Raw genomic sequence first — 14,009 nt, 5'->3', positions numbered from 1 at the left:
ACAGTCCAATATCTTTAAAGCTTTACATAAATGCGTAAACATTCGTAGTACCAATGATTTTAGAAATGACGTTCGGTCGATGGTTTCAGTGTTTTTCACCTCTTGAGGGATATTAGATAATTTGTCCTTAATTCTAGAGTTATTACAGAAGATATAAAAACAATCGAACGATTTCTATTCTTAATAGATTCATCCCTGATGAGGTAAAAAATGTAAGAAAGTTACGAGTGTTATTGTTAATTGAACGTGTCAACACCGTTTAAGGAATAATAATAATTTTAACAATATAAGATTCTTCGAAATAAGCAGATATTACAAATATTATTAAATAATTCGTAATTAATCACGCAGATGGTTGGTGCAGATAACTGAATTTGCAATATCGAAAGTTTATTGCAGGATGCAAGTTGAAACGTTCATCGATCAAATTATTTGTGTAGACGTAGAGAGACGCGGAGTGAAGTAATGTGTAACAGAAATTAGAGTGTTTGTATGAACTTGAGAAATCCGATTTCGATCACCTACTAACCTTGGTAAACTAGAACTTGTGATGGGCAAACTCGTGGGATATGGACTTCGGAAACCAGTGCTTGCCGGGGAAATAGGGTACATGCTCGGTGTGTGCCTGAAACGAAATCGTTGCTTGTCAAACAAAAGCATTAGTCTGAAAGTAATTGTCTTCGTACAGTACAGTCTCTGTTGTTAGAGCGGTTTTCATGATTTCTCAAGCGTTTCCTTCTCGATTACCATGTAATTTTATTTAGAAAGGAGAACGGTTAACGAATGAATTTCACGAAACTGAATATACAGAAAGCGTTGGCAAAATAACTGTAACGCTTATTCTTCAGAAAAGCAGCAGATCAACAAGTTGACTTTTTTAGACGACAGAATACATGGGATTTTTTTTAAATTCTGTTACCAAAATAGTATTTAAGTTTCAATCTTTTTAATCAAATTTCCTTGGCGCATGTGTCTTCGTTATTTTTATTGAAGTGTTCCGACACGATGCTAATCTTCCATCTCTGAATCTCCAATCTCTGAAGTAAAAATTCATTCTATTACGATTCTATTTCAATTATCACAAAAATCATTGTGGAAGATATTTAATGTTGTAAATTTTGCTTCACAGAATTATGCTTTGAATTTTCCATTATAATTTCTTCTTCACTTTGCAATAATCCCTCTAAAAGAAAGCAATCTTGGACATTCGATTTCCTTATAAATTTCAACGAAATTAAAATCTTCACCCTTAAATTCAAAATTCCCGCCATCGTATTTCGTTTCTTCTTCAATTTACAATCTCTTGAAAAAAGGCTGACAAATCCTTCAAACTACAATTTACAAAATTGAACACGACTTTTACTCCTTCAAACTGAAATTTCCTCCATTTCTTCATTTCTTCTTTCCACGACAATACTCCCCAAAAAGACACGAATCTCCCAAACTTCAATTTACACGATCAAACCTAAATTCCTAGCCCTTTAAACAAAAATTCCACCGCAATTGCCTCTCCACTCGACCAGAAATCCTTGTGGAAGCTGTTCGCGGCGTGCTACTTCCTCGAACGCGACGAATGGCTCGAGATCGCCGGGGAAAAGCGTGGTTCCGCCCTCCTAATTGAGAAGAACGAGCCTAATCACCCGTGGAAAATCTCAATTTAGGACGATTCGAGCAGAAAGCAAATAACAAGGAGGGAGGCAGCCTCTAGAAGAGGGTTGGTTCATGCGGTCAGCGTTATAGGTGGATCGGCGACGATGGCGACTACGTCGTTCACCAGCGATCTAATAGACCGGAACTGAGAGGATGACCAAGGAAACGGAGCCGTGATTCGGCCGGAAAAACGAGAACTGAATCGAGAAATTTGTTGGCCTATTCTTCTCGAAATTCTGATTTTTCTTGCCCCCAACGCTTTGATTCGTAACTTCTTCTCTTTAGATACGGTAGAATTATTTGAGTCAGTAAGATACCTGGATCAAGTCAGGTAATTCAATGTGCTGTAGTTGGCCAAATTTGGCTGTGAACGATTTTCGAGCGATTAGCGTTTGAAGATCGCGGACATATTTTTGGTTTTCTCATCTTAATGTTGTTGTCTGACTAAGCAGAAAAATATGACATAATTGAAAACGAAAACAAGATGTAAGTATTTCAAAGATAGCTGCTAAGTTGATACAGTTTCGCGGAAACGAAATATAATTATTAAGTATAATTATCAAAGCAAGAGATATTTTAACATCTTCGATATTTGAATATTACGACGAGCGATGTTTAAAAAAATGTTGAAGCAGAAATGAAAAAGCAACCTTTATAACACGAGATGTAACTGCTCCCCTGTAAAAAGTGCAACTTATTCTGTTCTTCGCCTGTAGCTTTTCTCTGAAAGGTCTTGAGCATCTCATAATATATTTGCAAATTCCATAATTCTGTGCGAAGTTCAAGATTGAATTTTAAAATAACGGGGCACAGCTGACTCAAATAATCTTTTCAACGACGGAGTACGAACGCACAATCGGAAGATGAGAAAGAATAAAGGAAGGAAGGGTTGAAAAGGGGAATATCTGCGAGGTTAAATAAAAATCACGTTTATCCTGGTCGAGTGGCGCGTTCGAGGGTTGAATCGTTAGTACGCGAAAGGTAGAATTATAATATTGTTCGAGAAATTGGACGTTTCTCATGTAAATCGGTCCACTTGTCATCGAACTCGAATCCTTGGAACTTTTATTTCGCTTTAAGCGTATCTCGTATCGTGGATATTCGATCCGTTTCTTTTATCCACGTTTCCCACAATACGAAAATATGATAAACGGCTCTTCGTTTAATCGTGACGGGGACGTGAAATTATCGGGAAATTGTAATATTCCGATTCTGGTACCTAAAGTCGACAAGAAGATTAATTATCTCTGTTATTTCATAACGAGAGACACGTAATGAGATTCGTTTAAGCAGCTTTTTGCCGGTGACGTTTTATATCGTGGTATATTGACTTACCAGGAAGCGGCGACTTGCGTCATTTCCGGACTAAGCATGGGGTACGGATATTGACCCGTGGAGAAGGGATACATGGGTGCTCTCGTCAGACCTGCAACAAAAATCAGTGATGCTGTTGTTCCGTTCTCTTCAAAAGTTCCTTTATCTTGTCACGAATGTTAAGTAACTGGATATGCCAAGCGATATCGCAAAATGTACAACGGGGACATTGAAAAATATTAATGCAAGTTATACATGATTAAACTAAATTTATACTAAACTTATATAGTACTAAACTTATGATACTAAACTTATCAGCGCCGGTCAAATCGACCGTTTTCGAACTTCTACACAAATTTAATCATATTTAAACGTTATCATATCGCTTCATTATTTCTGACCTTTGCCTAAAACAAGCATACAATATATTTTTTGGTATTTACTTTTAGTTTGCTTTTTTCTTTCCTAAGAAAAAATTGTATTCTGCCTTGCCTACCGCGGGTGGTCAATTCTATCGAACGATTTTTACTTCGTGAATTTTGTTATGGACCTAGAAATTGTATATGAAGTAATAATCGTACTGGATAAAGATAAGATTGTCCATTGTTAATATCGAAGTGCTTTCTAAATAGTAACATCGAAATTTAAATAATTGAATAATATTGGTACACTTGCTAACGTCGAGGAGTAATTCTTGCAATTGTAATTTGCAAATACCTGAATACACGATTGAATAGTAAATCAGAAACGCGATATATAGCTGTATCAAAGTCCATTGTCTATCTAAAAATAATAATAACAAAATTGTATAAATTACTGAAATACTATAAATCCAAGGATTTTCCTCTATAAATTCAAGAAACACAACTTTTTGTAATTAAAGAATCTCATTTAGTGACATATTTTAAGTGATATTATTTAATGTTTAATTGCCATCATTGTGGACGACTTTCTAGAGAGGATATATTTTTATGGGGTTGATCGGTACGCCGACGGCGTCGCGTCTCCTGGCCTCGCATCAACGGATGCAGGATAAACATTATTATGGACGAGATCAAAGTAGAACGATCCTATTGGAGAAAAGGAGGACTATGTATTTAATATCGAGCCGTTTTGCACTACAAACACAAATCGGATGACCCGGCGAGCGGACATTGATCGCTGGCCACGGTCCCCTCGACGTTCGACACTATCATCCGTCTAAAGAAAGTCTGTTTGATAACAATTTGCATTCCATATCATATTCGTAAATGATTCTCAATTGTATTTCGTAGAATATACATTAGAGAATGTTAGGAACGTTTATGCGAAGAGACGAAATCTTTTATACACGTTCTGTAAGAAATATTTGTCCCCATAGTAAGGAAAAGATTTTATCTAAATGTAAATAAAATAGCGCGAATTATTAATTAAAGTGTCTCTGAAAGTTCTTGAAATTATATGCCCAATTTACTCCAAGTTTAGAACTGACGCGAAGCGTATTAAAATTCCCTAACAGAATTCTCTCACGTACAATCAGTTCCTCCAAATCTAAAACTAGTTTCTCCAAGCAGAAAGATCTCCATAACCCATCAGGAAAGAAATAGAAAGATCGCTATCCGTCCCTCAACTCGTTCCACTCTGTTGATTGTTATGGAAAACCTTCTGTGCCCGCACTATCATCTCGGACCGTCGTATAATGGAGATATTACGCGAGTGAATCAGAGGATGAAAATCACTGTTACTCTCTACGATTCGAAACGTATTAGAAGCCTTCAAGATGTTTCTTGTACGCCGATAATGTACCAATAACGACCTCAAAAATCCCGATAATTACATTTTAAATTTCCAACCAGTAGCCCAACCAACAAAAGCCCCATCCAGCAAAGAAGAAATAAAAAAAAAACTGAATATCTGTTGTTGGAAGCCAGACTCCACCCTATCGATAATTACTGGAAACCCCGTGTATCCACACTGTCGCCCCGGATCGTCGTTACACGAGGCTGATGACGTAGGTAGAAGGAAAAGGGGTGCGCGTAGCTTTCACAGTGGCGGTATCTAATACATAACCGGTATACGTGCTGCAGAACCGGTCGCGGCCCCCGAAGAGCCCCAGAAACGTCGACTGCCGCCTATAAGTGGGGTGCCTTTGGCGAGGCGAAGTGTAATTGGCTTCATAAGGGTCGACGAGAAGCGGCCGGAATATCGGCAAGCCCTGAAACCGCTTGACGAGGCCAATACTTCTCTCTTTCCTCCCCTTGCGTCGTCGTTGCCCCTCTATAACGTTCGTATACTGTGGATGGACTCTCTTTCCACCTTCCACCCGGTTCACCCCACCTTCGTGTTCTTCCTTTTTGCATTTCGAATATGTCCCGAAGGCTACCGTCCCACAAGCGCGACTCTCCGGTGGCGCACGAAATCGGTCAACGCGTGGTTTTCTACGATAGGGCCACTCCAAGCCCTGCAGTGTCCGGATAACGACCGTGTCTATCGTTGGACGAGACAGAGAGGCAGAGATGCTGTGGCTCTCGATTAGTGGACAGGGTTGCTTGCAACGTTTCGAGAGTAGAGACGCGCGATGAAAATCGAAGCTTAAGGGAACACGTTGCTAGAGCAAGTTCCGGCTAATTGAGCGTTTTGGGACGTTGTAAGCGTTGTATGGTTTTGGGATTGAGGCGAGGCAGATTGTTCGATGATAGGTGTTATTTTGGCAGACTCGTGGTACGGTTTGATGGAACTTTGGAAAGTTAGCGTAGATTGTATCGCAAGTGTAGTACGTTATGTTTGGTATAGTCTGTTTGTTATATATATCATGACATTTTTGTATCTTCTTTGTTATGTTCTTCCGTTTTCTTGATTCGATATCTCTTGACGAAGTTAGACGAATAATTGGTCATTGATATTTTCAATACACGTTTAGTCCTTTTCAACGAGGAATGAAGTAATATTTTGTTATGTTTAGTATGTTGATATATTCTTTGTTATATGTTTTCTTGTTTGTTATACCCTATGTTGCGTTTGTTATAATTGGAGGATGAAGAAGAATAGACGAATTATCCCATTGATATTTTCAATGCGTGTTTATCCTCTTTCCAACGAAGAGCAAGTAATACTTTGTTTATGGCAATGTACAGTTTAACTGTTATTAATTATCAACATTTGCTAATCTTCGTATTCTTGTCTATGCATAACTAAATTTATTCCTCGAAACGTTTCTCAATCCTTTAATAACAGTTTCCCTATATCTCCTTCTTCTTACTATTTGTCTGTCCATTGCAGAACGATCTACTTAAACCTATACGTTCCACTTTGCGCTTCTATTCTATTATTTTTCTAATTACTTCCATTATCAACAACTTATAGACTAATCTACCAATAACCCCCCCCCAACAAACCAATTCAAACCGAGGCTTACATTCTTAATAACAACTATATCGAATTAACTACACAGCCTTAAGAATCATCTTAATCTCTCTGTTAACTTCCATCTTTTATTCCTAAAATGGAACCTGTAAGATTACTACCTACGATCGAAGATGATTCATTAGCATTCGAAGTAAAGGGTTGCTAGCCGATCTCCTTGGACCCGGAAGAATCGATGCCGTGAAACGGAAGACAGACGAGTCGATATCGAGACCGAGAGACTCGATTCGCAGACTGAAAAGAGAAAAATGGTCTGAGGGGGTTGGTTGGTTCAGTCAGCTCGTGGAAACGCAGGAAGGGGTCGTTATCTGTCCGATATCGTGTACGAACAAGGTAAGGGACGAGAATTAGAAGTACGAACCGCGGCTGAGTGCAGAGCAGAAGAAGAACTGGATGATATAAGGGAACCTACGGAGGGTTGTGGAGGCGGGGGCCAGGTCGGGTGGGTTGAAAGGGGTGGCTCGTAATATCCTGGCGAGTCCGCGGGCTCCGTCATGTGTGCTTAATCACTTTCCAGTCGACTCGGCAGTCTGCAACCCCATTATCGGGGTCTCACCACCCGGAAAATTACTCTTTTATTCTCGAACAACTCGAGCTCCCGGTGTTCCGTATACCGCGATATTCTCTGTCTTTCCGTCCCTCGTCCCGCTTCTATTCCTTGCCTTCTCCCTCCGGTCGACGACTTCGATGCTTTTCGACTATTTTTTCTTTTTCTTCCTATTTTATTTCGTAGAAGAGAGCGGACAATTCTGTGGTTTGCTTTTCACTGATTTAGTTGCGACTATTACACGATATCGTTAACATTTAATCGGTTATAGTTACCGGTGGAGAACTATGGGGTTCGTGCCTGTCTCCGCAGGGGAGGAAACACGTTTCCCGGGGCGAAATCGACAAAGGGATGGTTTTTGAGACGGAGGGTTAGCATAGGTACCGTTGCAGACTCTGCTGCTTTAATCGTGTCTCGATATCAAAGACTAGTATGAAATGGAGATTATTGTGAAAACGTATATACGTGTGTATAATTGAATCGCTGAACGTTAAGATAACTATTACCTAGAAATTTCTTTATGTGGAAATTTGATACGAACAATTTTACACAACTACTATTATTAACGAATTGACAAGTTACAAATTCTAGGATAATCAACAGGATAATCAAGTAACTTTGAATTCCTCAAATTTCCGTGTAAAATTTCATTCGTTTCATTAGTAAACTTCTTACACTGTTGTGTAATGAAAATCGTATGGTGTAAGGATATTTATTAACTTTGGTAACTCGTAACTTACGACTCGCAAAACTTCGCTAACAATATTGCGTAAGATGTAGTTCGTAAAAAAGGCGGTTTCAACGATCCTAATATTCTAATCTTGAAACCAACGAGAGGATCGTTAGTAGGAATCCGCGAAAATCTCAAGGGCGCGTACTTGGTTCTCCCCTCGAAGGTGCAGGGCTGCCGAAAGAATAACTTTCGCGAAAGAAGGACCTCGTTCTCGGGCTGACTCGCGTACTCGAGCCGAGGTACTCGACGTCTGCTTGCGATGACGATACGTTCAAGTGGTATTTTAACACTCGAACGAGAGGAAAAGTGTATTTACGGCGGCGCGAGGCCGCGACACACGCGTGGAAAGCCCGACAAAGATGTCAAAGTGACCGCTCGAAGCGGCGAGAAAACTGGAGAACCTACTCGTGAAGGATTACGGTGCTCGAAGAATCGCAGCCACCGGTGAAAGAGGCCGAGTGGCTTTCTGCTTGTAACACGCGCGCGCAGGGGTGCCACAGGGGTGGCTATGATACTCCTCCTGGTCTTGTTTGACGTTCTATTATGTCCATTAATCGACTGGGTTGATTTGCTTCCGAGAGAAGATTCGTGAAGTTAGTGTGGCTTATTCTTGTGTAACGGAATAGGGTGCAAATTATTTGGGGTGCCTTTTGTGAGTTGCCAGTAGTACGTTTGAACAATCGTAACTGCTACATGCTATTATCGCAGCTGTTTATGATGCTTATTGTGTAGGAGAGATTCCGGGTTGGTTTAGGTAACAGGGGAATATGATTATTGATATTAATATTCGTATTATTATTTTTGTTAAAACGGTGAATTCATGTAAGATTTAATGAAAGATACGCAGTTGGTACATCACAAGATAATAACAATTGTTCGGAGGAATTTAAGGGTTGAACAATATTACACTTGTTTGAGTGCCATTGGTGAAAATTGTTTAGCTAATTGAAGGATAACTGAAAGGGTTAACTTGCCTGTATAATTTGTAACATAACTGCACGACTATTTTTGCATATAAATTAGCATAAATTCAAACCTAACAAGTCAGTCAATTGCCAAACCTCTGAAACTCTATCTACATCGGAAATTGGCCACGCCAAATCGTACCAACCAAATGTACAGAACTATCAGAGCAAAAAAGGCAACAGGAGGAACAGTACGAAGAAGCGGCTGATAATCGCGACGGAAGCTCGAATCGACGGAAGTACTACGAAAAAGCGAGAAAACTTAAAAGAGAAAGCTCGCCTACGTTGGGGGAGGGGGTGGTGTGAGAAGAGGAAAATTAAGCGGATCAATGGTGGAGCAGGGACTCGACGCTCTCGACTCTCTGGTACCCTAAAGCCCACCTTTACTGTCATCACACAACTCTTTTCTGTTTCATGGAATCCTGGAATAAACATGCGGTGAAGATATAAAAGTGCAGCTAATTAGAAATATATTCCTGAAAGCGAGAACATCGAGCGAGAGAAAGAGCTGGGGCTGTCTTCATAGACGTCGACTGGTTGGTTTCGAACGCTGGAGAGACAAACAGAGAGAGAGAGAGAGAGAGAGAGAACATGGAACAAAGCGAGAGAAAAGTCGAAAAGCAATGCGTTAGACAAAGATATACGCGATGAGTAACACACAGCGACATACCAGAGCGACCTTACGAAAGAGGACGCACAGCGAAGTAGAATGTGGACCGAAGCGAGAGAAAATCTGGAAACTAATGCGTTAGACGAAGATAGACATAGTTGAGTAACACGTACATACAATACGAACCTCCGGGAGGACACACGAGCAAGCAATGGTGCAATAAAGTGAGAAAATCAGCAAGCTAGTGCGTTAGACAAAGATAGGCATAGTGAGTAACACGCATACAGACATAGTAAAGGAACGGAGAGGGAAGGAAGACAGGGACGAAGAGATGACATGACGTGGGAGGAGGCAGAAGAGGAGTAGAGAGAGGTTAGGGGAGGGTCTGAACGAGAGAGGTGGTGGCAGTGCTCTTGGTCGGGTGCTACGTAGCACGAGAGAACGGGTGAGTGAGTGGGTGGTGGCTGAACAGAGCCGAGAACTTCCTAGAAGAGGAACGAAGAGGAAGAAGATTCTCTCGGTGGTTGTAGGAGAGGGAAAGAGGAGAACGAGGGTGAACTCGAGCTTAGAGGGAAGGAAGGAGCTGGAGGAAGTGTAGGAGGAGAAGAGGGTGGGGACAAAATGCTCGCTCGTTTGCAAGACAAAGAACCTGAGCCGCCGTACGAACTCGTAGTCGTGCATAAACGCTATCAACCCCATCTACATATTCCAGGGACCTAGGGGACGTGGGTGAGCAGAGGGTGACGCGAGAACTAGGCCCGAGGCAGAAGGAGAGAAGAGAAAGATAGCGCGCACGCGCGCAGACACGTCCAGAATCTCCGGGTCGGCTTTCTGTCTTCGTTTCTCTCGATTTTTTTCCCTCCTTTCGCTGTTGTAAGTTGAAACGATCGCTTTAGGTGGAGACGAACCGAATTCGAATCGTTCTCCTTCGGCGATTTTAGTTTTGTAGGGAGAGAAACGTATTGTAAGGATAATGGAGCGTAATAGAAATTGGTGGATGGGGTGGTTTCGGTAAAGTCAAAGGATGTGGAAGATTTCGAAGTTTGTGGTAGTTACGGGGTTAAAAAGAAGGCTAATTTGAAAATAGTACTACTCATACTATTGCTTTTACTACTAACTTTAATTCAGCTGTGCAAGATGATCCTGATTAAGAAATTTCGAAAGTTAATTAACAACTTCCCCGCAAATTAATGCGAGATCACGCGATGCTATAAAACCGATTCTCATCTCTCTCGACCTCGCGCTCCTCCTAAAAATAAAGAATCAGAAAACAGGCCAAGTATGCCTGAAAAATTCCGTGTCACCATCAAAATCTACCACTATTTACTAGTTTCCCAAGCTTCCTCTTACCCATACTTGACATTAATTATCCTTAATTATAATTATCCTTTTGATCAGGTTCTACATTTCGTTATTATTATTATTCATTCATAGATCTTATGTTGATATTTATTTCGCCTATTAAATACTGTAACGGGTACTGTACTTTATACATTTTTCATATTCCTATTATGTATATTCTATGCATTATTTTCGCAGCTGTAAATATCCCATAAGCAGGGTAAATACAATGGTGTACCGATACCATATGTAACCACCGTAACTATCGTTATCTGTGAAGACCGTTGGTACGCGAAGAAAATACACCGGTCATCGACTATTAATCCACATTGGCTGGCGAGATGATAGCGAAGGGTTCCCAAAAGAGGCAGGGGAGGCGGTCTCGGGGGCGGGTGCAACGAGAGTAGGAAGAAGAGAAGCTGTAGAAATAGAGAGGCGGGTTGAAACCCCCTTGACCCGGCGCCAGAGGGAGGCTGCATGCCTGGCTGATTAGCCTAATGGTGAGTTCTCCTCTTATTCTCCTACTTGACGCCAGTTCGCGAGCCTCTCTTCTCTCTCTTATCCCACCACCGCTTCCGTTCTCGTCTCCCTCTAACCTTCTTTGTTAACCTCTCTAGGGACGCCCGGTCTCTTCCTACTTCTCCATATCTCTCCCTCCGAGTTCGAGCCGCGGCATCGACAGCGGACCCTTCACTCGATAAGAAATATTCCTTCAATTAGAACCCCGCAGGAATACCAATGTTTGCACGACCACCACCAAACGAGACCACGTAGAGACACAGACGTGTTTTAATTTGCCTCGAGAGCAAAAGACACTGTGCAGCTAGCTCGCTAACCCGGCCTATGTACGTAGCCGACTCTTGAGAGGAGATTCTCTTCTTTGGAGGCTTCTGGAAATGCTGGATCGTTTTATCATACGGCGAAGGCTGCGGAGATTGTTGGTTTGTTTTCGAAGAGAATTCTTGCTTGTATATTTGCTTGATTTGAAGTGGAATTATGTGGGTAAGAACGGAATGCATCTTTTTAGCTTCCGGCTACGTGATTGGAAATTTCGACATCGATATTTTGAAGATAAAAATTCCCATATTACTATACTTTTTTTAAAAACTAATTTTTAGAAGAGTTCGTTTTATAGCTAGATACTTTGTTTAAAAACAAGCAACCGGATTAATGTTTCTGATTTCAGTGATTTTACTTTCGCTTGGATAATTCGAGTGTTAAGTAAAGAAATTTCTTGAAACGAAACTTCGAATTAAAGTTGCTCATTTGAGTACGGTTTGGATGAAACGCATCGATGAAACATGTTATCATTTGAATCGTTTCGTTGCTTATTGTTGGTCGAGACAAGCCGCAGACAAAACCTGTTTGTATTGTTCGTCTAGGACAGGGACGATGTTTAATATTTGCGCGGATCGATACAGTGAAATGATACGCGAAGAGTTTACCGCTAGTCAGACCGTGTTGCTCTATTACAGGGAACGAGAGAAGTATTCCATCAATTACAATTTGAGAGAGTTGTCAATATTTGCGCCGACACTAGTGGTTTAACTTCGTAAAAGAATTATTGATTCAACCGATAGAACGGGGTGGAACCTCTCTGTGTATGTTTTGCGGAAAGTTGATGATGGTTTAAGGTTAACTTCCAGAATCAAGAGGCAAAGGGATGAGGAGTGCTGTTGGATGCCAATGCCTCACTTGGAGTTTAACAATTACACGATAGCTTTATGGCCACATTGTATTCATAAAATTAACACGATCTTACTTTTTTCTAATTGCAAACATTTATTGGTAGTTTTGTTACTTTAAAGTTCGAAATTTCAGAGATGTAAAAATTGAATGCACGTAGATTGAACACACGTTTTTGAACCCGATATGCGAATCTTCACAAGTTTTAGAAATTTAAATCTGAATTTTTGACATTTGAATTCGAGTTTCTGAAATTTAAATTTGAAGTTTTGAAATGTAAATGTGAATTGTTGAAGTGTAGATTAGAATCTTTGAGATTAAAATTCGAATTTTTGAAATGTAAATTCGAAGTTTCGAAGTTTCAATTTGAATTTTTGAAATTTAAATTTCTATGTTTAAATTTGTACTCTCGGAATCTCGTAGATTCGAAACTTCTACTCCCTTTTATCGCGTGGTTATCAAGAACTGAAGACCACCGAAACACTTCTTCGAAATGAAGAATTTAGAATTCGGAGATTAGCAAAATTAAAGTAAAAAAAGATCTCTCCGTGTAGATCAAGCCCGTTTTGAATGAATATTTCATTTTTCAGAAACTCCAACTTCTACAATTTTGAAATTTCCAGTTTTAAATTTAAAAGTACCCGTGTAAATTTCAATCCTACTCGAACCATTAATTCGACCACTGAGTTCAATATTCCCCCTCCAAAAATTTCCAATACACTGCTGCAAGAAAGAACTAAAGAAAAAAACGATGTAACCATCGTTGAACCTGTTCGAAGATACAATTTAAAGGCGATATTCGGTACTCACCTGCCGCTGCGGCTGCTTTACCCGCATCGAGCGTCCCGTACGGTGGAATTCCCATATGAGCAGGCGGTGGCTGAGTCAGGTGGTCCCCATTGGGGCAGAAGAAGGGCAAACCGCTCGGATGCGTCCCCGCCAGGCCCATCTTGCTCGCCTATAAATCAAACAGAGAAAGGGGAAACGGTTAGCATGAACGGGCGTTGTGAAATCGAAAACAAGTATATATCCGGCGTCGTTTTCGACACGGTATAGCGTACAAGCCTCGCGTGTCGACGTTGCATTATCGTTATCGAGTAATTAATTAATACGGTGTTGATTAATGCTTCGTTAATGCAGCCAGGTAATTAGCAATCCGCCAGGGGATATCAATTAATTAATTGATACTCCGGAAGCATCGACAGGTGTTTGCGTGAGACGATATAAATTGATTTCTTTTCTCCATCACCTCCCCCCTATCGTTTGATCGATGATGCGCCGCCTGTTTTGCTAATTGAACTTCGAAATTTCAAGATATCGACGCGTTATGTAGAAGAAGATTAATCGGGTTTTAATTTATGGATTATTTCTCCGTTCACGTGTCATTGAGAAATATAAATTTAAAATATTCAAACATTGGAATATTCAAAAATATCGATACCGTTTCAATATTGAAATATTAAGAACGCGAAACATGTATAATTAAAACGGATCGTAGAGGTTAAAAAATAAAAAGACTAATATCATAATTGATCCCTAAAAACGAAGAATCCCCGATTGATCAAGTGGTGACTATAAAGTTATCCTTGATCAAACAACGATCAGCCAGTTACCATCAAAACCATCCCATTTACCACAACCTTCCTATCATGAACAAGTTGGCTTAACGATCGAACAAAGGTAGTATCCGATTCTTTGATCGGCCCCTGTCGAGTACCATTTCCGTTCCTCCCTATTTAACATAGACATTAGCATCGTTGT

General features: G+C 40.4%; 1 protein-coding gene across 3 annotated transcripts in view; it reads right to left on the bottom strand.

The window, feature by feature from the left end:
* LOC117162770 (protein pangolin, isoforms A/H/I/S) overlaps window positions 1–14,009 on the bottom strand; it is a 283,283-nt gene that overhangs the window by 25,923 nt on the left and 243,351 nt on the right. For all 3 annotated transcript variants that reach the window (XM_076620447.1, XM_076620448.1, XM_076620449.1), the window contains 3 exons: window positions 13,059–13,206; window positions 2,986–3,076; window positions 530–625 (listed from right to left, as the gene is read on the bottom strand). In XM_076620447.1, coding sequence (XP_076476562.1) covers window positions 530–625; window positions 2,986–3,076; window positions 13,059–13,206 — 335 coding nt within the window. The remainder of the gene's footprint in view (window positions 1–529; window positions 626–2,985; window positions 3,077–13,058; window positions 13,207–14,009) is intronic.

The sequence above is a fragment of the Bombus vancouverensis genome, chromosome 8 (genome assembly GCF_051014615.1).
Source record: "Bombus vancouverensis nearcticus chromosome 8, iyBomVanc1_principal, whole genome shotgun sequence".
Lineage (NCBI taxonomy): Eukaryota > Metazoa > Arthropoda > Insecta > Hymenoptera > Apidae > Bombus > Bombus vancouverensis.
This window is presented reverse-complemented; position numbering and strand designations above follow the sequence as displayed.